At 36.9% G+C, this 21015-nt stretch overlaps 4 protein-coding genes across 6 annotated transcripts; 3 read left to right on the top strand and 1 right to left on the bottom strand.

The window, feature by feature from the left end:
* Nucleotides 1-1218: 1218 nt before the first annotated feature.
* Nucleotides 1219-5938, top strand: LOC113762893 (RING-H2 finger protein ATL39-like). The gene is made up of 3 exons (XM_027306524.1): nt 1219-2060; nt 3065-3162; nt 5138-5938. The coding sequence occupies exons 1-3, from the start codon at nt 1902-1904 to the stop codon at nt 5514-5516; spliced, it is 636 nt and encodes a 211-aa protein (XP_027162325.1). The 5' UTR covers nt 1219-1901; the 3' UTR covers nt 5517-5938.
* A 1072-nt stretch (nt 5939-7010) lies between these two features.
* On the top strand, nt 7011-11460 carry LOC113761592 (protein-ribulosamine 3-kinase, chloroplastic). The gene is made up of 9 exons (XM_027304660.1): nt 7011-7265; nt 7760-7913; nt 8206-8296; nt 8414-8488; nt 8596-8684; nt 8924-9042; nt 9925-10065; nt 10711-10787; nt 11025-11460. Exons 1-9 carry the CDS (start codon nt 7046-7048, stop codon nt 11169-11171), a joined length of 1113 nt encoding a protein of 370 aa, XP_027160461.1. The 5' UTR covers nt 7011-7045; the 3' UTR covers nt 11172-11460.
* A 1131-nt stretch (nt 11461-12591) lies between these two features.
* Nucleotides 12592-13416, top strand: LOC113764007. The gene has a single exon (XM_027308037.1). It carries the CDS (start codon nt 12665-12667, stop codon nt 13280-13282), a length of 618 nt encoding a protein of 205 aa, XP_027163838.1. The 5' UTR covers nt 12592-12664; the 3' UTR covers nt 13283-13416.
* Nucleotides 13417-13534: 118 nt separating this feature from the next.
* LOC113764006 (ribosomal RNA small subunit methyltransferase, chloroplastic) lies at nt 13535-19028 on the bottom strand. 3 transcript variants are annotated; one of them, XM_027308034.1, is made up of 10 exons: nt 18683-19028; nt 18420-18569; nt 17581-17637; nt 16513-16605; nt 15868-15963; nt 15218-15302; nt 14904-14956; nt 14561-14644; nt 14229-14339; nt 13535-14139 (listed from the first exon to the last, which is right to left on the bottom strand). In XM_027308034.1, the coding sequence occupies exons 1-10, from the start codon at nt 18953-18955 to the stop codon at nt 14074-14076; spliced, it is 1068 nt and encodes a 355-aa protein (XP_027163835.1). In that variant the 5' UTR covers nt 18956-19028; the 3' UTR covers nt 13535-14073. The 3 variants fall into 3 exon arrangements, with proteins under 3 accessions (XP_027163835.1, XP_027163836.1, XP_027163837.1); XM_027308035.1 differs by lacking the exon at nt 17581-17637; XM_027308036.1 differs by lacking the exons at nt 13535-14139; nt 14904-14956 and having other exon boundaries at nt 14235-14339.
* Nucleotides 19029-21015: the final 1987 nt, after the last annotated feature.

The following is a 21015-nucleotide window of genomic DNA, read 5'->3' as shown; positions in this document are numbered from 1 at the left end:
CACATACTAAAAAATAGTAGGAAAAAAGTACTTATGAATACATTAGACCTTCACGAGTTTCTTTCCCTTTAGGTGTAGATGTTGTCGTTGATTAGGGATTAAAACGGTCAGACTCAACTCAGACTATTGTACTAGATTCGAGTTTAAATTAGATTCGACCCAAATTCATAATTTAATATATAATTATGAATTACTATGAATTTATATATAAATTATTAACATTTTATGCAATAATATGTATAATTATAAATTATAGATATTAATATATATTATATATATAATTATACTCATATACAGGCGGAGAGATGGATTGAATGATTCGAGAGAGTGAGAGTACAAATGAGAGATTTCAAATTCGAATCCTCCTACTTATATTAAAAAAATAAATAAAAAATATACTTTTATACGGGCTAAACCTTAATCGAGTCTGAACCTAGTATGGATTAAATTCGATTCACATTTAGCTCGAATGTAATATTTAAATTCAAACTCTTTCCCGTCCAGCTAAATCTTAGGTTCAGCGAATGTTTTTTCGACCAAGCAAGATGAGCTGGGATTGATTCGACCTCATTGACAGACCTACCGTTAGCGTTGACACCTCAGAAGGGAAAAATAAAGAAAAGGAAAAACTACGATGGAGCTTTGGAGAATTATTAATATCGTACTACGACCAGGAAAAGGCTGAAGTGAAGTATACAGTTAGGGGGAAAAAGAGGAAGCCAGAACCTTATCATTAACTTGATCACCTTTTTGTGTTTGCTGGTTGCTGGATTTCCCATATCCATCATGGTCTCTACAAAAAGGTAAACATGTCACATTGCAGGGCCACAGAGGGGCTTGCTCCAAAATGGAAGGCAACAAATCAACAGTTGGAAAAATGGGGCCTAAGCTACTGCAACAGTACTAGAGCTAGCATCTCACTCAGCAAACTGTAAAGCGAAACATGTTTTGGGGTAAATGGGCAGGGACGGTTGTCTGGGACAACCATCCGTAGGCCTATTTCCTAGTGAACTAACAACTACCATGTACCAACCCAATAGATTCTATCGAATTATCAATCATTCTATTTCCTTCACAGTTGGAAGCTCGCCCGATCCACTTTTTAGTTTTTACAGTTGCAAATTTTTTTTATTTTATTTTTTCACTAGCCGCCAAATTTCAGGCGAGCCAATTAACAGTCCACAGCCGTCATATAAAAACCTCCCTAAATGCGGGATGGATCCCACAAAAATGCAAGTCCAAATGAGCGAGCCAAGAGAGAAATGAGGAGTCTTATTCTAGTTCCACCATTTCTCATCTACAGTTCTACACCATCAAATCTTTTGTTATGGCCTCTTCTTGCTCTTGACTTTGAGTCCACCCAAAGGGATTAGGATTCCATATGGGTAGTTTTTTTTGACTTTTCTTTTTCTTGAATTTTTCATTGACAAAAATCTCCTTTTTTAATTGAATCTTGATCCCGGATTTCGTTGTTCTGCTTGTTTTCTTATGAGTGGGAGAATCTTGATCGGATTTTCACCTTTTTGTTTGTTTCTTGAATCGAGTCGGTATTTCACATGATTGGGTTTTTCGAGCATTACTCAAGTTGTCCGCCACTTGGAAAGATTTCTACTCTATGTTTCTAACTAGCTGATTTTGTTTCTGCTTGTTGGAACTTGGGTTTGCTGGACTTGAATTCTACTTTCTATCATTGAATCGGCAATCTAAGATCGAAGATTCCCAGTATTTTAGCAGCCTTGAAATGCAAGTTTAGTGTTGTGGCACCTTTTCTTTAAAAAAAAAAAATTTGTTGTTTGCCTTTTCTTTTGGCCGTTTTGTTGTCTGAATATTTGCTTTAGGGGGTGAGTTTCAACCTCTGTTGTTTTTGGACAACTGAGGCCTAAAGAAGTAGGAAGTTAGAGATGTTTGGCTCGGGGATGAATCTGATTACCACCATTATTGGATTTGGAATGAGTGCCACTTTCATTGTCTTTGTCTGCACAAGACTGATTTGTGGGAGGATTCGCCGGATGGAGTCACGGCAGATGTTTGAGATTGGCTCAAGAATGGAATTTGAACTGGTATATAGTTGACCCTCTTGACAAACTTCTTTCTTTCTTAATTTTCTGTGACTTCCATTGGAACTCATCTTTTAATTTCTTCTTCGGGCTTGCATTCGTTACTCCCAAGAGCTGGTTTACTGAGTTGCTCTTTAGCTTACAGATGGATGCTGTTCTTTTTTTACCCTTATTTGATTGCTCAGATTTTGCATTGGTCAGTATGATTTTGAAGCTATCAGTGCAGTTTCCAAAAAAATTGTTTGATTTGCTCTAGCACTAGTGTACCATTGCTAGCACTTGCCATCTGTTGGTTGCTAGCCATTCTGAGCCGCAGCTTATAGGAATTTTATAGTTGAAATTGTTAGATGTTGGTGAGCTTGAAATTATGTATCAACCAGATGGTTTCCGCTTAAAGAAGAAAAGGGATTGATTTAATGGCTGAAAAGGGAGATCTTCTTACCATCTGAATTCATTTCTATCCTTCTATACATGCTGGTATTAAGCTGTATGCTAATCGAAGAAAAGCTGCATGCTGGTATTAAGCTGCCAACTCAAATTTCCTCCCTTTATCCCGGGCATTAGATGAATTATGCAGGCAATGTCAAATTGAGCACGAGCAGGAGCAACCCATCATGGAAGCCGAAGTATTCAACAGTCTAAATTGGGAAAATCTGAGATGATAATTTAATAGAGTGATGGTTGGCTAATTTAAAGAGGACAACTAGAAAAAATATATATCTTCAGGAACTATCTTTTGTTTCTCAGAATTCATGCTTATTAGTAACTGAAGAAATATCGTTGATTTATCTCTGTATCTTTTCGTTTTAGACTTGGCTGTACAAACCTTGCAGACTGCAGTATTTTGGAGTGCGAATGCTTTCTCTATATTTTTTGGTTGGTTCTAGCCGTGCAATGCATGAAGATATGTTTCCTGTTATTTTTTCTTTTGTCATCCATGTTGGGTGGCATTTGACCTTTTTAATGTATTCGTGACCTAACAATGGAATTGTCTTCTTGGTTGGCAGCCAGAGCATCGGATCAGTGGCCTTGAACCCACTGTTGTTGCTGCAATTCCGACAATGAAGTTTAAACGGGAGGCGTTCAGTTCCACAGAAGACACACAGTAAGTTTAACCACCTACGTTTTGATTCACGGTGAAGATCAATTTTCAAATTCATAGACTTCTTTTATTAATTCCACCTCCTACATTTTGATTCACAGTGAAGTTCATTTTTCTAATTTAACTTTAGTAATTGCTAAACAAACACGAGTACCATTTCCTGACAGATAATTAATCTCATGGATCAAGAATTTGCTGTCACCATGATTTTCAGAAGAATAGATATTTGATTATTGTTTCTGGCGCTTGACAAGATAATTGATGTGAAAACTCGTACAACTAAACAGCAGCATGCCTTTAGGAGCGTCCTACATCAAAATAATGAATTAATGTATCGCAAACTGACCAAGATAACCAAATGTTGAGGAGAATTTCAAGCAAGTTTTGTACAAATCCACAAGCTGTAGAGCTGGAGAAATGTGCCTTCACCAAATTTTCTTCCTCTGGGAAAACATTGTTTTATTTACACCACAAACAAGCATAGTTTTCTGCCCGTGTTTGTCAACATTTATTAGTCTCATGAATTTTAGGCAGGGATAAGCACAGAAGCATCCTTAGCTCTGGTCAAATAAAGTTGCCACGAAATTTTCAGAATAGCCTATGAACAGCTTTCATAGTGTTACTATTTGCTGTTAGTTTTCAAGTGCCATTGTCCAAGCATCAGTATTTGGACTTGGCCACCAGTTGTTATTGCAATCATACTGCTGCTTTGTGTCCAATAGATTTCTGCACAGCAAATGACTGAAACTTAACAAAGAATATGAAGTCGAAAGGTTTTCTAGAAACAGAAACCAATTTGCCTTTTTAGTCTGGATTTTGCTGGTACTGCAGCGTTAATTGTAAGCGTTAATTCAGTTGTTAGGTAAGTAGGCATCTCTATTCTCTAGTACCTATAGCTGACAATTGTTCTGGAAAATTATCTTTAACTGCATAACTTTGCATAATCAAGAATCCCCACTGATAACCTTGTCAGTTGTCGTAATCATGTGCTACAAAATTAAGGTAGTGCGCAGAAGTTGTAAAGCAGCGCCCGCCCAGTTTAATGACCAAATAATAAGGTGAACTTACCATTAGAATCATACTTTACCTTTCTGGCTTCACTGCACTGGAAAGAGCCCATCTAAGAAGAAAGGATGGATGGTTGATAGGGTCAGTATGTATCGAGTCTAATTATCTATAGTTTTTAGCTCAATGTTCTTTGTAGGCCACTGATGAAGATGGTAAAATCTTAGTTCTCGCTCTCTATGATGATCCTTTTTTTAGTGCACTTGATCACATAAGTTAGTTATTTCCAGCAAAATCTGGTACTTTCTTGTTCAATACACGTGAAATTTCTCAGTCGAAGACCTAAGGAGAATTTCATGCTCAAGAATCAAGAAGAAAGAGCGTATGGCTCAGGATAACCTAACAGGTTCCTGCTAGATAAAGGGTCTCTTTGCAACATTGGTGTCTTTTAAGGAGGTGGGATTATATCTAATTCTGGTTGGAGTAGGAGATAACATTGTCCAAGCAAATCCTAAGCTAATGGTACTACACAACTTTACATCTTCAACTGTAAAAAAAAGTATCAGTTTCATGAGCTGTGAAACCATGAAATTGCCTATTTCGAAGTGCTAAAAAAAAATGAAACCCAGCAGTCGGGGGCCTGCTTTTTAATAAGCCTAATGAAATCTTTCAAGTCACATGTTGTCATGTTTGTTTGCGTATCTAAATAAATCGCTACTAGCATTAGTGCACTAGGCCAAAATCATTTTTGGTAGGAGAAGGAAGTGAAAAAAAAAGAAGAAAAAACCTACGCTTTCATTACCACAGAGAAGAATAAGCTGTGTTATATTGGCTTAGCAGCTCCCTAAGGCAAGGAAGAACATTACATAAATTTCTGAATCCAACGATACAAATCCTGTGAGAGTGTGAGAATAAACAAGAAATTACTGTGTTTTGCTTTGGCCCAATCATGAGTTCAGCATTTTCCTTGCAGGTGTACCATATGCTTAGGCGACTATGAAGATAAAGATGTATTGAGGATTATGCCTAAATGTGGCCACAGTTTTCATCTGTCTTGTATTGATGTTTGGCTAAGGAAACAGTCTACCTGTCCAGTTTGCCGTCTCTCAGTTCAGGACTCTTTCGAAGCAAAATATGTCCACCCTACGACCCGTCGCACAACCCAATCTTTTGACGATTCAGAGATTCCAGTTGAGCAATCTCAGCATTCTCAGATATGGCTGCTTCCTGCTGGTCAGCGGCCAGAGGGCAGTGCAAGCACCACGTCGCCTGCCAATTCTGTTACTATAAATGTTGAATCCAGTATTTCTGGAGCAGCAGCATCGAGGCATGAACAAGGGGAATCCGTATGACTTAAAATTTTTTCTTTTTCTTTGGCCACTCTTGTCATGCTGCTGGCATATGCTCTCTCGGCAGTCAATATTAATAGGGGAACCGGATCTGCAGAAGAAGCTATTTCAGAACACTACGCAGCAGGGTTGCGATTGTACACCATGTCTGTAAATATGTTTTAGCATAGCAACGAGTAGGTGAATTGAAATGATGGTCTAATTTGCGAAGAGTTTTAGAGGAGTTTTGATACTCGAATTTGGTGATATGCATACATTTTTTTGGTATCGAAGTGGTACAAGACATCCAAGTAAATTATTGACTGGGCTCCAGCATAACGGATACTTCATTAGAAGTAGCTGCATTTCAAGTTTGTGTTCATTCTGCGGTTTGAAATTCAACTAACGAAAAGTATCCAAGTTTTATGTATCCTGCAATTATGTTCTACAGTGTTGCTGTTGCCTGTTGGTTCTCCTGAGAGGACATTGGATAAATCATGTGCACTGCTTATTATTATTATTATTTTTTTCCGGATACGATAGATTCTATTTTACACCTACTTCTATTCTATGTTAGGGGGGATCCAAAGGGGTTGGAAGGAACTCGGGGAACCGAACCATCACCGGTCCAAATCGCTATCTACGCACCTGCTAGCTAAATATTCTGGGAAATCCTGGATTTAGAATGTTTTGACCTACACTCAAGTAGAGTCTTAAGACTTTCTTGGTGGCCAACTACCTCAGGAGTAGTTGGTTTGCACTGCTTAGTGTATGGTATCAATGACTCATCACCAAGTACTGATGTCAAGTCATTCCTTGTCTTTTGTGTGGTAGATAACATACAAGGGATGGCTCATTATAATACTTGACATATATTGTGTAAGGAATAATTTTTTCTTTAACTTTTTTTTTAAAAAATTTTTCCTACTAAGGCAGGTGTAGGGGATTAGAATTCAAAACTTTTATTTCCCATAGTTTTGATAAATAATTTCAGATTATCCCTCGAACAAACGAACAGAATAATAGTGATAATTTGGTGAATTCACCATAATATTATAAAATAACTTTAGACTATACCTAGAACAAACGAACATAATAACAATGGAAATCTAAAGAATTCACCATAATATTTAGATATTATAATCCATTCCTGAATTTAAGAAACTTTTGCTTACTAATTAACGGACTACCTCTTTAACTAAAGGGATCAAAAAAAGAAATTTTTTTTGTTAAAATACAAAAACTATATATGTTATCTGGGTGTAATCGAGTTAGAATTATATGTATGACTTTACCCGTTCTATTACGAGAGATAAACTTAAATTTGAAAATTTCTAGATAACAAAGAAAAACCAGACAATCAATTCCGAGGTTAGGTTGTTGTTTTTGATTTTTTTTTTGGGTTGAGTTTAGCTGATTGTAATAAATTCTGATCACGTTTAGTTCCAAAATCTTATTTCAAAGGTCCTAAGCTGGTCGAGAGGACAACCCGGGGCGGAACAGGTTCCACGGTTCGTCTCCTCCATTAGTAAAAAAGGAGTCAAACCGGAAAAATGGAACCAATCCGAACCAGGCACCTCAAACACAAACTAGAGCTTTTGCCCGTTTTGGCTTCCTTTCAGGAGATAAAACAGCGAGAAGAGAGAACGGGGGTAGCTATGCTACACGTGGGCTTCATCTCCTTCTCATCCTGCATTCCTTCTTTTTCAAGCGGTGGTCTTGGTAGAAGATGTGCAAGATTCTCCTTCACTAAACTACACAGGCCTCTTGCAAGTAACAAAAGAAACCATTGCTTCCCCCACCTCCTCCCCCCCTCCCACCCCCAAAAATTCATGCTTGATGAGTTTAACAAATATGGCCCCCCGACTTTTTACCTGGATTTCAATGTTTCAGTCTCCTGAGCTGCTAACTTTTACAATTTAGCTTGTGGGTCTGTCTTCTTTTACCAGATTGAATTGATGATGATTATTTTTATTATTTAAATGCAATTGGTGTGTATTCATTATTCAATTGACACAAGTGTTAGTTTGTTTTCCAGTATCTTTTTTCCCTCGTTTCCTTGTGAATGGAGTGCAATGCGTTTCAGGAGTTATGTTGGACCTCATTTCTGTTCAAAGTTGTGCACTTTTTTACCATTTAAGTGTTATGTGATCCTTTTTGGCCAAAATAATTGAGCTGAACTAAACTGATGTTTACTGCTGATCCCCAATTTTCATTATTTACCGTTTTCTTTTCAAAATGACTCAATCAAGTGTGTATTATTTCAGTGTCAAGCTTGAGTAATGATCCTATACGGGAATGGATCCTATCAGAAGGAAAGGCAAATGAGATTACAAGAATTAGTCCTGTTGGAGGTGGTTGCATCAATCTCGCTAGTCGTTATGACACTGATGCTGGTTCCTTTTTCGTTAAAACTAACAGGTATGGATGAAGCCAAATGTTCCTACTTAGTGTGGTATCCTGCTTTTTTATCTATGTGAATCTGCCCCTAGTTTGATTGATTACACATAGTACAAACTATAAGTGGGCAGCATGAGTTTGTGTGCTTCTAACATATTGATGAATCTGAGACTTGATAAAAGAAGAGAATATGAAACAGCATGAATGTTGCATTTGTTTTTTGACCAACAAAATATATTTCTTTTTTTTTTCTGTAAAACTAAGAGATTAATGTATGCTTTCATGTTCTTACATTACTCCAAAATTTGAATAGGAGCGTTGAACCATCAATGTTTGAGGGAGAGGCTTTAGGTTTGAATGCTATGTACGAAACTAGAACAGTCCGTGTGCCTAAACCATTTAAGGTGAGGTTATAACTTATAAATTATATTTTAATGGTTTCTTCTCAATTACTTACTATCTGCCCTTAAATTCAGCGCTAGGCTATTTGACATGACAAACTTGATAAAATGTAATTCTAGGTCGGTCCGCTTCCAACAGGTGGTTCATATATTATCATGGAATTTATAGAGTTTGGTGCTTCTAGAAGTAATCAAGTAAGCACAGTTCATTCCTTCTTCCATCCTCTATTATTCTCGGCATGCTTTTCTGCAGCTATTTGTCTTGTTATAATTTTCATTGAACTTGAATCACCAGTCTACAGTCTGTACTAGGGAGGAAGCTTGCTGAAATGCATAAAGCAGGGAAATCTGAGAATGGCTTTGGTTTTCATGTGGACAATACCATTGGAAGGTAATTAATTTGTCCATTTCCGAGTTTACAATACGTAACTTTCCCCCAATGCAAGTGCAGTTGCAAGCCATGAAAACATTGTATATATGTCTGTATAAACCCCTTTGCTCCTCTATCTACATAAATTTCTTATCTCCAAATATCATGTCTGGGTTGATAATTCCATGTATCAGCTTCTGATTTACACAGGGAAACAAAACATTTTTTGAGTTTTAACTACTTCAGATACATTTTTGTAGCACTCCACAGATTAATACTTGGACATCAGACTGGGTAGAATTTTATGCAGTGCATAGACTGGGTTATCAACTGAAGTTGGCAAGACAACAGTATGGTGATTCGACCATATATGAAAGAGGTATTGATTATTTGTACTATTTTTTTGAAATTTAATGAACAAAATGGATGAGTATGCTGACTGTAGCATTATAATAAATCTTCCAACTGACTTGTAGGCAACTACTGATTGGTAAAGTGCATAAATCTCCTGTTTGAAAAAATATTTGATGACATTCTAGAATTGGGATTTGGCCTACACAGCAAATGGAAGAAGCTAGCTGTGCGGTGGTAGTTTAATTTTGGCAGTGGTGGAGAGGAAATTACCGGGAGTGAAAGATGGTAAAAGTGGCGTGGCAGATGGTCTGCCTTTTTGGCTGCTCTTCTACTTTATTCTTCCCTTCTCATATGTGCATGGACACTTGATGCAGGAGAGGGAGGAAAAGGAGAAGGAAGTAAGGCTTGGTTTGGGAGTTTTGAAGAGAAAAGAAAAGAAGAGAAAGTTTAAGTTGTGAAAGAAATGAAGAGGAGAAAGGAAGGGCAGGAACTTTGAAGTTGTTTAGGAGTTTAGGAATGATTTTGGACATGTTCAGTATTAATAATTTTTTAATTGGTATATTATAGACAAATGTGGCATTTAGAAAAAGTTTGGAAGCTTTGGTTTCACTTTACTTCCATTTCTCTCCATATTTGGAGAGAGTTTTGTTAACTATTCATCCTCCATTTCTTTTCCTTCCACTCAAAAACTCTCAAACAAAGGAAAAATGAGTCTTTCCCTTTCTCTTCTTTTCTTCCAAATCTTTCCATCCAAACTAGGCCAATGGTAAAGAGGATAAGAAATTGATGGACATCCATTTCCTTATTTTGTGAATACGCATAAAAACAACAATATTTCTTTAATTTGTATTAAATTTATCAACATTCAGTAAATGACCCTGAAAAATGGATGGACTTTTGCATACAGGACTAAGGTTGGCAAAGAATATACGGCCTCTTTTTGAGGGTGTAGCGATAGAGCCTTGCTTGTTGCATGGGGACTTATGGAGTGGGAATATCACTTCTGATAGAAATGGAGAACCTGTCATCCTTGATCCAGCTTGCTACTGTAAGTTTGTGTTCTTCTGCTCTTTTACATTATATTAGCATCTCTTTAACCAGAGATTGCATTTGTTTTGCTATTATCAAATGACTTCAGTTTGTTAATTTCCAGCTGACCATTCTATTGTAACAAAAAATCAAGTAGGTCTAAGTATGACTAGTTATGGATGTGATTTGCACCCATCTTTTGAATGGAAATATGTGCTTGCACAGCATTGTGCACAACGCTCAAATTGCAGTTACTAGTACAGTTGCAGCTTCTCTGATAAGAAATTTTTTTTTTTGCGGCAAATTTTCAGACCGAGGATGGATCTTCTTGATGATTTCAAACCTTTGTCATTGTTGACTGGAACTTTATGTTGTAGTATTAGTAAAGGTTTATGCAAGATATAATATGTTGAGAAACAAAAGACTACTGGAAATGAATAATCTGGAGCAACTGTCTTCGTAAATTTGATTAGAAGTTTGTTTTTGATCCCTGAGAACAATACTATCCATATGATAAAATGATTGATAACAGTTTAAAATGTTATTAATCACATCCTAGAAAATTACATCTTAGCTGAAAAACTTTATTCAGGACCTCAATTGTTAAAATATTAAGCATCGGTTGGGAACTTGGGATGAATATAAACCTCTTCATCTGGTGCAGATGGGCATTGTGAAGCAGAATTTGGAATGTCATGGTGTGCTGGATTTGGAGGATCTTTCTACAATGCTTACTTTGAGGTACTATGTTTCAAACAATTCTTTTGTCAAACTTTGATAGAATAGAACATCAGATTAATATGCTTTTTTGTCTGCTCAAGTTCTTTGTTACCATCTTCCCAAATTTTGCAGTTAGCTCTTTGCCTGTTGCCATTTTGGTATTTATGGAGTATTTCGACTGCTAGCTTTTAATCTTTGTGTGCTATTTCCTCGTACAACTGAACAGAAATCTCCTTTTGTTTCTGTCTTCTGTATCAGGTGATGCCCAAGCAACCAGGTTTTGAGAAAAGGAGAGAACTGTATCTGCTGTATCATTACCTTAATCATTACAATTTGTTTGGCTCTAGTTATCGATCATCTGCCATGTCCATAATCGATGACTATCTGCTCATGTTAAAAGCTTAGGCTAAAGATTTTTTTTTCTTTTCTTTTTTAAGGCTAGGCTAATTTAAAGATGGTTCAAAGATGTATTATTTCAGTGTAAATTCTGTGATCCGATTTTGTCTGTAAATTATGCCCAATAACATCAGTTGACCAGCATACTTAGGCCATTGGTTTCTGTCATGTCTGGTTGGCCTGTCCCCTCCTCCCACTACTTAAAGTTCCTCCCACTGTTTCATATCTGGTGAACAATGGGCGGAGCGACAGCCATCAAACAAATTCTATCCATTTATATGATCTTTTGGTTATATCATTGATAATGGAGTATTCTCTTACGGATTGAAGCTTATTTGGAGATTTTTTTGTTAAAAAAAAAAATTAGTATAGCACTTGTCGTGATGTAAATGTATGTGAGATAAGAAAAAGTTATAAACAAAAATAAAAGCGTTTGAAAACGGCTCCTCTTGATAAGTGAGTTTTTTTGAATGTTTGTTTAAAATTTTACAGTAATTTACCGTAGAAGCTGTAGAAATTTTTTTTGAAATATGTAAATTTTGAAATATTTTGAAATGTAAAGTTTAAAAATTTTGAAAATTTTTTTGAGGTTATTGTAGTTAAAATTGTTAAAAAACTTGTAACAGATAAACTTGGCCAAAAACTTGTTTGCCAATCAAAGCCTTCATTTTTTATTTTTAAGAAAACAAATGTCTCCAAACAAATTTCTTTGTGTATGTCGTTCCTTTCTAAATAGTATTTTGTGATACAATAATGAAAGCATTACAAATACACAAAAAGGATTATAAAATACGTGTTTTCTCTGACAAGTAAGAAAAACTCTTCTATGTCACAAACAACTAAAACATTCATCCGAATTCTGACCAAAGGAAAACCTTTTCTGGGATATTTATTATTATTATTTTTGTATAACCCACGTGTTTTCGCATCTATTTTATCATCTGTGATTAATCCTATTTAAGTCGGGTTGGGTTTCTTGTGGGAAGAAACTTTTCCATTGTTGTTTTTTCCATTCTTTTGGATTTCGAATTCGAGATTTCATTGTTAAGGGATGCAAATCCTTTTACTTGCATCATCATCTGTTTGGATAGCAACTTTTTTCAAAAAAAATTTTCGTTTGTATCATAAACACAATTTTCAATTCATCTTTTTATATTTTCAACCATCTTTTTATCTCATATACATCACATCATAACAAATGTTACAGTAATTATTCCAAATAATTATTTGAAATAATGCTCTATCCTCCGTATAAACCACGCTTTTCCAACTTAACCATCGGCAGAGGAAAACACACCAAAAAAAAAAAAAAGAAGAAAGAAAAAACTGCAAGAACAGCATAAAAGAACATTGGGACACTAACCCGGAGAGGCCCACGCTTTTCCCAACCACGTTGTTTAACTGTTTTTTAAGGAATCTATAAAGATTCCCCCATTGTCAGTGAACCAAATCAATCACGAACACACACACACACACACAGAGTGGGGGAAGAGAATTGGGGAATGGGTTCAGAAGCTGCAGCAATGGGTGAGCTGGTGGTAGCGCTGGAACAAGCAGCCCTAATGGCTAAACAATTTCCTTCCTCGGCCACTACTGCTGCTTTAGACCCTTCCCAAGTCTTCCAAATTTATTCTTCTCTCCAGACTGCCCACCACCACTTGACTCTCTTCCTCTCCCACCACCCACCACCGCCATTCCTTTTGCCTTTCCAGCCACATCAGGCCTCTTTTCTCCCTTCCCTCCAGCCACCACCACCACCTCCACCGCTCGAAAACTCTTTCTCCTCAGCCGTGGGCGGCGGAGATGAATATGACATGGACCCCATGCAAATGGGTGATGATGATGAGGTTGAACACGATTCCAAGAACACCTCCACTTCTGCTGCTGCTGCTGCCGTTATTGAGATTGAGGGAGTTGAGGATAGGATGAGAGACTGCTTTATTCAGAATAAGAGACCCAAAAGGCCCTTGTCTCCGTCGTCTGTGGCTGCTGTGGCGGAGCAGCGGCCGAGCTATGTCAGTCACGTGGCGGCTGGAAGAGGCGGTTCCTCAGCGGAGCAATTTGATCCCGAGGGGAGTAGATTAAGGTCTCTTGATCTTGTATATCAATTTCATGGTTGAAGAAATGGATAGCAGTGAAGGGAGATATGAACTTTTGCATATCGCCCGCCTTCCTATTGTATGCTTCAAACTCGAGGAATTATGTACTATTAACAATTTTTTTTTGGAATATATTTGTCTATCATCCAGTACTAGTAGTTTTTGCTTATTTTTAAGAATTTCTGGATTATTTATTCTTCCACCGTTTTGCTAGTACGTGAGTGGCTACAAATGCTGGCTTCTCCTGAGAGCCAATTTGGAAGATACAAGGAATTAGCCTGCCAAATTCATCCTTCAGTGTATATACATACATTGGAAAGGAACCAGGAGTCATTATAGCATTATAATTTACAGTGATTGCTGTGCATAAAAAAGGGTAATGATACCTTGTGTAGTTCTGTTAAACATGAGCTATCATTGGTCAACATTTTAGCACCATCCAGTGCCAAAAACACACACACACACACACACTTGATATTGTTACACTTCTCTTGCCTACATTTATTTAACCCGTGTTATATATAATCGACAAATGAGAATGATAATCAGAAACTCCTTGTTTCAACAGCGTAGGCAGGAAATATGAACTCCTACCCATCCTGTGAAGAGGCAAACTCAACAGGGTGGCTCAACAATCTAGCTTGTGATCTGGCCTAAACTGATTAGCCCCACCAGAAACAAAAAGTGAAGAGCAGATCTAACATTGTCCGGGTTGGCAATCTTGGGGTTCCTTGAAATACTGTCCTGATATATCCAGTTTGGCAATGATGGATTCTCCCACGAGGCCATTATTCAAATGACACCCAAAATACCTATGGTTTTGAAATCAGGTTGTGCAATTTTACAAAATCCTCCAAAGCAAGCTCCTCTGGTCTTGACTGCATATGAGTACAAAATTAAGATTCAGAGCTGCTCAGAAACTGAGGTAACAGAATGAATGTATAAGATAAATTATTAGAATACCAACCGTGGTTTGAAAACCAACTTCACTCAGAGCTGCTTCTATCTCGGTGGGAGGGCAGATGTGCTGCAGTGTTTTTCTCAGCATTTTACGCTTTCCATTGAATGCTGAGTTCACCTGACATCACGATTGGAGTTATTATGCAGGCAAAAACAAATTGAAAGATATAGTAGCGAGTCGAAAACATAGATTGCCAACTTTTGCGAACAATTCAGATCAAGAGAAAAGAAGAAAGTATTAGTTCTGGAAGACGCTGCAACAAGAAAGGCTTTTCAACAGTAGTCTCTCAACATGAATAGTGAGAAAGGAAACCAAACAGAAGAGTAGCTGCTGAGAACCATTGAGAAAAAGCTTTTTGTGGATGAAACTCGCGGATAGTCCAAAGCTTGCTTCAGCCTGAAGGCAACAACTGCTGCATCCACCTGCAGAAGCATTATGAATTACTGATCACAAATGGTCATGGCAAGTACCACATCGTTTTTTCATACATTACCATTCAAAGGCTGTTTATCAGATAACTATCTGCAAACAACTGATACAGATAAACACGCAAATCAATTCTGTGTTCCAATAGGTGAATGTGTATAGCACATGCTTGAAATCTTCAGAAAATATCACGAGCCACATGACTAAAGCATCCACTTGAGATTTACTTTCATTCAGATAAAAGAATTTACTTGCCTTTGGCTGCGGGAAGAAATTTGTCCTTGGGACCTTAAATTTGTACTCAGGATCTGATGAGATGAAAGTGAAGAAAGAATTTAATTTATGGCATACAGCTGCAGATTAATGCCATAGGAAGAACAGGCATGTACAAGAGATGGCTATGACAAAGTAGGTAATAATTATTATTTACTTTGAATATATGAACAAAAAATATTAAGACAACTGTCCATCTTGAACTATGACCATTCCAAAATTAATTCCCACCATAAATGATACTGATCAAATTTACACCAATCCATCTAGTCTCAGTAATATGCCTTCTGAATCACCTGAATAAAAGTTCACAAAAATGTTTATAGGTCGATATTCTGAGGACCTCAAGGATGGATCCACCAAACGCAATGCTGCTTCCTCCTACAAAAGATCAAATATTTCAGAAAAAGATTGACATCATGATGAATGAGAACATCTGTAATACTGATCTGGATTAGAATGTCAGCCTGTTAGCAATAGGGTGATCATGGTTAGCCACCACATTTCATTTGCATTTTGTTTCTCTAAGGAACATATAAATGCTCTAATATCTCATTATAGACTCAAAGGAGAAAATAAACTTTAAGGCACATGGGTTTACATGCACACGCATGTAGTAACCCATCTGAGGAGCGGTATGATGTTTTAAACTCCCCAAAAGAATATTGGCAAAATTTCAGTCGAATATGGACTATTATAAAGTAGATATTTCTGTTTCTGTTTCAAAAGATTAGACTAAAGCTAAATGCTCAAGTGAGAAATTTGCTGAATTTTGACAGGGTTCTTGCATTTGTAATCGTTGCTTTGGTTATGTGGCGCTACTTTATAGAGGTAGTGGTTTTGCAAAAGCACAGTTAACTTCTGCGCCTAACATGTTGCACATATTACCATGCACAGTTCACTATCAACATTAAAGGTGTCATATCAAAGAAGTGGCAAAGTGAACCTGGAGTAGAAGGACAACTTCTGAGAACATGTCACCCATTGGAAGAAGTTGTTTTACCACATCTGTACTTATATTGAAAGGTATATTGGCAACTACCTGCAATTAATCAGTGAAGGTACAGTTAAATATCCAAGTCTAGTGGTGAAGAACAATATAACAACCAAGCTACTTCTAAATATAAAAAGAATTTGCATCAGTCAGCCTCCTCAAAGTATGTGATATTATGATATGTAAAAATGAGCTGGAGCCACTTCAGGCAATATGGAGCATTGTCAAAGAACAACAGAGAGAAATAGACCCTAAGCAAAAAATCAGATCACCCATGAGAAAGCCATCTCATAACACTACACACTTAAAGGGCTATAATAACCTTGAAGAAAACCGAAATTAGATTCACTCAGCCAAGCCTGGTGGTCAAGTCTAACTATCGTGCAATCGGCACAGACAAATTTAATGTCATCAACAGCACATATTGCTAACTTTTAACTTGCTGGAGAGCAAGTCTAATATAATCTGGACAGAAAGATTATCTTTCCATGTATTGTCCTCAAAGTTCGTATAATTTCTGGATATGAACCATTGTGTCTTCATGATCAAAAGTTGACCAGCCCGTAACATAGCACTGAAAGCAAGATTTGTTATCACCTTTGCACGTTGTGACTCCACAAAACTTCTACCTTCCATAATCAGTGACATGTGAGAGCGTATATGACATCTTGTAAAATCTTCCTGCAAAACCTGCACGTTCCAACAACAAACAAAGGAACATAATGCATTCTCTTCCTGACAATAAAACTCCTAGTAAAGCATTAAAGCATTCAAAAGTTTGATCAATTTCTATGAACAGTATAAAAGACCTATAATTCGAGAATCCATTTGCACATGGAATAGTTTTTTTTCATAACATGAAATATCCCAGTGGATTACAGAGAGAAATAGAAAATAAATGAAAAGGTATTCTGGAAACATGAGTGGAAACTTTTCCAAACAACAAGACATGCGAAATCCTTCCCCAATTGAATAGATCCCAATTTGCATTTGTTAAATTTTAGGGCAAATGAATTGTTGCCAGAAAATATAAAAATTGGCAAAATCAACATGAGACTCTGGCCAAAAACAAGGTCTGCAGGGTTAATGTACCTACTTCCCTACTTTATCACCACCCTTACATCCTCTCTGGTGGAGAAAGACATGGACCAAATGCAGTCATTCCTGGTAACATCCAAAGTCCTTATGGGAGTTTAATCTGGAGTCCCGCTATGATGCCTCACTTCCAAGTCATTTAACCAATCAAAGAACTACTTTGTCAAGCATGCGACACAGTAAACAAGGGCTAAATGGACTTTCAAAATTGTGAAAGTTAATAAACCTCTAGACAGCTAATTTCATCTATTTTTCCAATCATGAAATTGAAACTAAAAACAAGTATTGGACTCCAAAGATACGAGTTTAATGCAATGAAGCTGATGTAATGTTGGAATGCCACATCAAGTAACTTGAGACATTAAGCTTTCAAGGGAGCTTAAAAAGAAATTATTGCCTGTTGACTTATTGTGGAATATTATTCTGTAAGCTAGCTCAAAATCTATAGAGCAGGTATGAAGAAAGAAGCTATCAGGGAGAAATTTCCATAAACCAATGAACAATTGAGTCTTCACGTGCTCATTAACAAAAGGATAGAAGCTTTGAACTTATAAGAAGTAAGATTATCACCTTCACCCGATTTGTATTAGCAAAACGTTCCCTCACAAGTGCTGCCATATATGGGTCCTACAAACGATTAAAAAAAAAAAGAAATAAGGTCCACCTGAGAAGAAGACATCTTTAAGTAAAACTTCAATATTCCACTTGAGATGAAAAAAGTATAAGCTCCTAGACACTGAAAAATATTCTCTTTACTTCTCTTTGATATTTTTTCCCCTCCTCACTTAGCTGACAAAGTTTGCTATCCGTCTTTTGCAATCTGTCAGTCAATTAGAAATTCCTCTTTAAGTTCACTTTGGAGACCCTAAAACAACATTATCCACATCATGTGGAAAGGAAACCTAAAAGTCCTCACCCTGTGGAAAGGACATGCTTCACATTGTCATTTTTCTTTTCCTTCTTTACTGGAATCGGAATAACATTGGGAAAAGAGCATTCTTTCATCCCCTTCTGAGATTAACACTATTTCTATAGTCCATTGTTATGATCTTAAAACAAAACATGTTGGATTCCCCCCTTCTTTTCAGTTTTTCCTTTATTAACTCACTTCTTAACTTCCACTATTTCTACGAAACATGGCTCAAAAAATTTGAATTCATCCACTCCCTTGACTATCATCTTCTGAATATTGTCAATAGAAGAGAATATATCAAATCTAACACCTATTTTTAGCTTGATTCACGAGTTTGGGATACAATCAGGTTAAGCAGGTAATCCAATTACTTAGGAAAGCATAAAGGCACGCAAAAACCAAAATTTACAAATGCAGAAATGAAACAGGAAGCAATTGCTGACAGAAATAATTCATAACTACCGGATGAAATGAATAATAAAAATCAAAAGCAGACCTTCTCAATAGCAAGAACAGTGGCTCCAACATTAACGAGGACATTGGTAAGTGAACCAGTCCCGGGCCCGATCTCAAGCACTACGTCCCCTTCTTTGACATCAGCTGCACCGACTAACTGCTCATTTATCGAACCATTCAACATATAATGCTGCAAACAAAGCACAATACCGTCAACCAACCCCCACAGGGCTCTCCCACTAATACGTTCGATAAAATGCCTCAATCACGGCAAAAACGCAAACAGCCTAAAATTGCACTTACTTGGCCAAGGGATCTGCGGGGAAAGCGACCCTTGGAATTGAGGGCTTTAAGAGTGGTGTGATAATCATCGTCCTGCTTCTGGGTTTTGGTTTTTGGGGTAGAGGGTGATGCTGAAGCTGCAAAACCATGCAACTTGGCCGTTTTAACTTCTCGGATTATGGTGGCGAAGCTGTTGTGGGGGAGTGGCGAAAGTGTAGAGTAAGGTTTGGGTGTGGGAGGAAAAGAAGAATCAATTGGCGCTGGCGGGAGAGAGTGAAGGACTAAAGGATGCATTGATGATAAGTTTTCCTTTTGCGTATAGGAGGGAAATGGATAGCGTGAGCTTGATTAGATTTAGGACTCATGACAGAAGGAAAGGAAATTGGCAATGCATTCACAGTCTGCATCGACCCACAAGTGGTCTACTTCAACATCTTCTTATGTTGATTGATCATACCACATTTGAAACAAACTTTTGAATATTTAATATTCATCAATCTACCATTAGGAGAATCCTTTGGCCCCTTAATTTGAATTTCTCGTCGAGGATAATAGTTTAAATTTTAAATCGTTAAAATTGTTATAAATTATGGATTAATAATAATACTTGTTCCACCGTTCAATTCATCGTGGATTCTACTTACGGATAAAATGACCAAAAAAAATTTAAAATTGTTATAATCTATGGATCAATAATACTTGTTTCACCATTCAATTGTGGATTTTAATTGTGGATGAAATGACCAAAAAAAAAAAAAAACTGTTGAATATTCTACATTTATCTCTTTGTATTTTATCCACGTACGTCTATTAGCCCATGCGATAAATTGTTTTACAATTTAAAACCTCAGTATTGGAGTAGAAAATGAGGCTCATCAAACTAGGATATAAACTAGTTTAATTAAATTGAATACTCTCAATGTTTTATTTTAAGGGCAAAAACCAAAAAAGTTCCCTGTAGTAAATCTAATATACAGAAAAACCTCCCATGATTTCAAAATATACAACACGAGACCCTGTACTTTGAACTAAATTGTAAAGGTGACAGAATCTGTTAAACTTAACGGAAATGGACGAAATGACCAAAATGCCCTGATATAATTAAGCAAAAGACGGCTCAAAAAATTATTTGTTTTATTCTCTAGATAGAGAGAATTGATGGTTAAGGGGTAGAACAGGTATATTTGTTAAAAATTAGGTATAATTTTTTTTTTTTAGATTCTAATAAGTCATTTTCTTTTAAGTTTAACGGATTCCGTTTCCCTTATCCTTAAAACTGCATGCACCAACTCCATAATTGCCTCTTTTTCTGGGGCTGGTGGCATTAAGCTTAGCCTTTAACATGCTAAATCAGTCCAGTAAAAGATTATGTGTACGCGTCTATGACAAGATTCACAAGTATTTTCATTATATATAGATGCATTATGTCGTGAGTCTCAGGAAACAGTTCAAGGCTTCAAGCTCGATATATTATTGGATATAATTGAAGAAATAAATGTTCCAAAGTCCGGAACTGCCTGTTAATTTCATTCATGTATTTATTCCTTTCGTTTGTTATTCCTTACATTTTAAACCTCTGTGTAGAATTTGTCCCCCTCATCGTCCCAACAAATTAAGATTACGCTTTCTTGTTCATTCTTCTATAGGCTGCAGGAACTCGAAGCCGATTATATTGGGATGATGTTAATGGCTTCAGCTGCAGTTGGGATCCTCTATGCCACTACTCGGTGCCAAATTCAGTGTCAATCCCACTTATTACGTGATGGTAAGAGAAATTTAAATAAACAACACATGACAAATTAAATAAATAGAACACTCGGCATAAATATAGAAGTGACACTGAATTGCCACCGAAAAAGTGGCACTGAGGATCCTTTGTGCTTCAGCCGGCTATGACCCTCGACATGCTCCAATGTATCACAAGAAACACAACAAGATGGTTGTGAACGAGGATCGCTTCTTGAGCCACCCGACCGCAGAAAAAAGAGCGAAAATGCTTAACAGAGCTGAAGTGATGAAGACGAAAGCAGTGGACATGTATGAGCTTGTTAAAGCAGGAACAACTTCGTTTAATTAGCTATTTATCCAGTTTTCTTTGTGATATGGCGTAAATGTTACTCTATATGGTCTCTAGCTAGCTACTAAGTAGAACAAATTGATACGAGAAAAAATTTTAGTAAACTTATGCAGAATCCCATTCTTGCATGCCACTTTAAGGCTACTTGTGGATACAAATATTAACAGTAGTTTTGCTGCTCTTGAGTTCGCAATATATTCATTCGTTCCTCATTGGTCAGAAGTTTGTATGAATTCCTCCGGGGTAGGTTTTGGAATTTACTTCTTAAAATATATCA

The sequence above is a fragment of the Coffea eugenioides genome, chromosome 2, assembly GCF_003713205.1.
Source record: "Coffea eugenioides isolate CCC68of chromosome 2, Ceug_1.0, whole genome shotgun sequence".
NCBI classification, from domain to species: Eukaryota; Viridiplantae; Streptophyta; class Magnoliopsida; order Gentianales; family Rubiaceae; genus Coffea; species Coffea eugenioides.
Note: the sequence above shows the minus strand (reverse complement) of the source record. Positions and strands in the feature narration are given on the sequence as shown.

Coding starts and splice junctions, on each gene's coding strand:
- LOC113762893 (XM_027306524.1), top strand. CDS start 1,902: ATGTTTGGCTCGGGGATGAATCTGATTACCACCATTATTGGATTTGGA. Junction 2,061..3,064: donor CAAGAATGGAATTTGAACTG/GTATATAGTTGA, acceptor CTTGGTTGGCAG/CCAGAGCATCGGATCAGTGG. Junction 3,163..5,137: donor AGTTCCACAGAAGACACACA/GTAAGTTTAACC, acceptor TTTTCCTTGCAG/GTGTACCATATGCTTAGGCG.
- LOC113761592 (XM_027304660.1), top strand. CDS start 7,046: ATGGAACCAATCCGAACCAGGCACCTCAAACACAAACTAGAGCTTTTG. Junction 7,914..8,205: donor TTTTTCGTTAAAACTAACAG/GTATGGATGAAG, acceptor AAATTTGAATAG/GAGCGTTGAACCATCAATGT. Junction 10,066..10,710: donor CCTTGATCCAGCTTGCTACT/GTAAGTTTGTGT, acceptor CATCTGGTGCAG/ATGGGCATTGTGAAGCAGAA.
- LOC113764007 (XM_027308037.1), top strand. CDS start 12,665: ATGGGTTCAGAAGCTGCAGCAATGGGTGAGCTGGTGGTAGCGCTGGAA.
- LOC113764006 (XM_027308034.1), bottom strand. CDS start 18,955: ATGCATCCTTTAGTCCTTCACTCTCTCCCGCCAGCGCCAATTGATTCT. Junction 15,964..16,512: donor TGGAGTCACAACGTGCAAAG/GTGATAACAAAT, acceptor GATTAATTGCAG/GTAGTTGCCAATATACCTTT. Junction 14,140..14,228: donor AAGTTGGTTTTCAAACCACG/GTTGGTATTCTA, acceptor ACTCATATGCAG/TCAAGACCAGAGGAGCTTGC.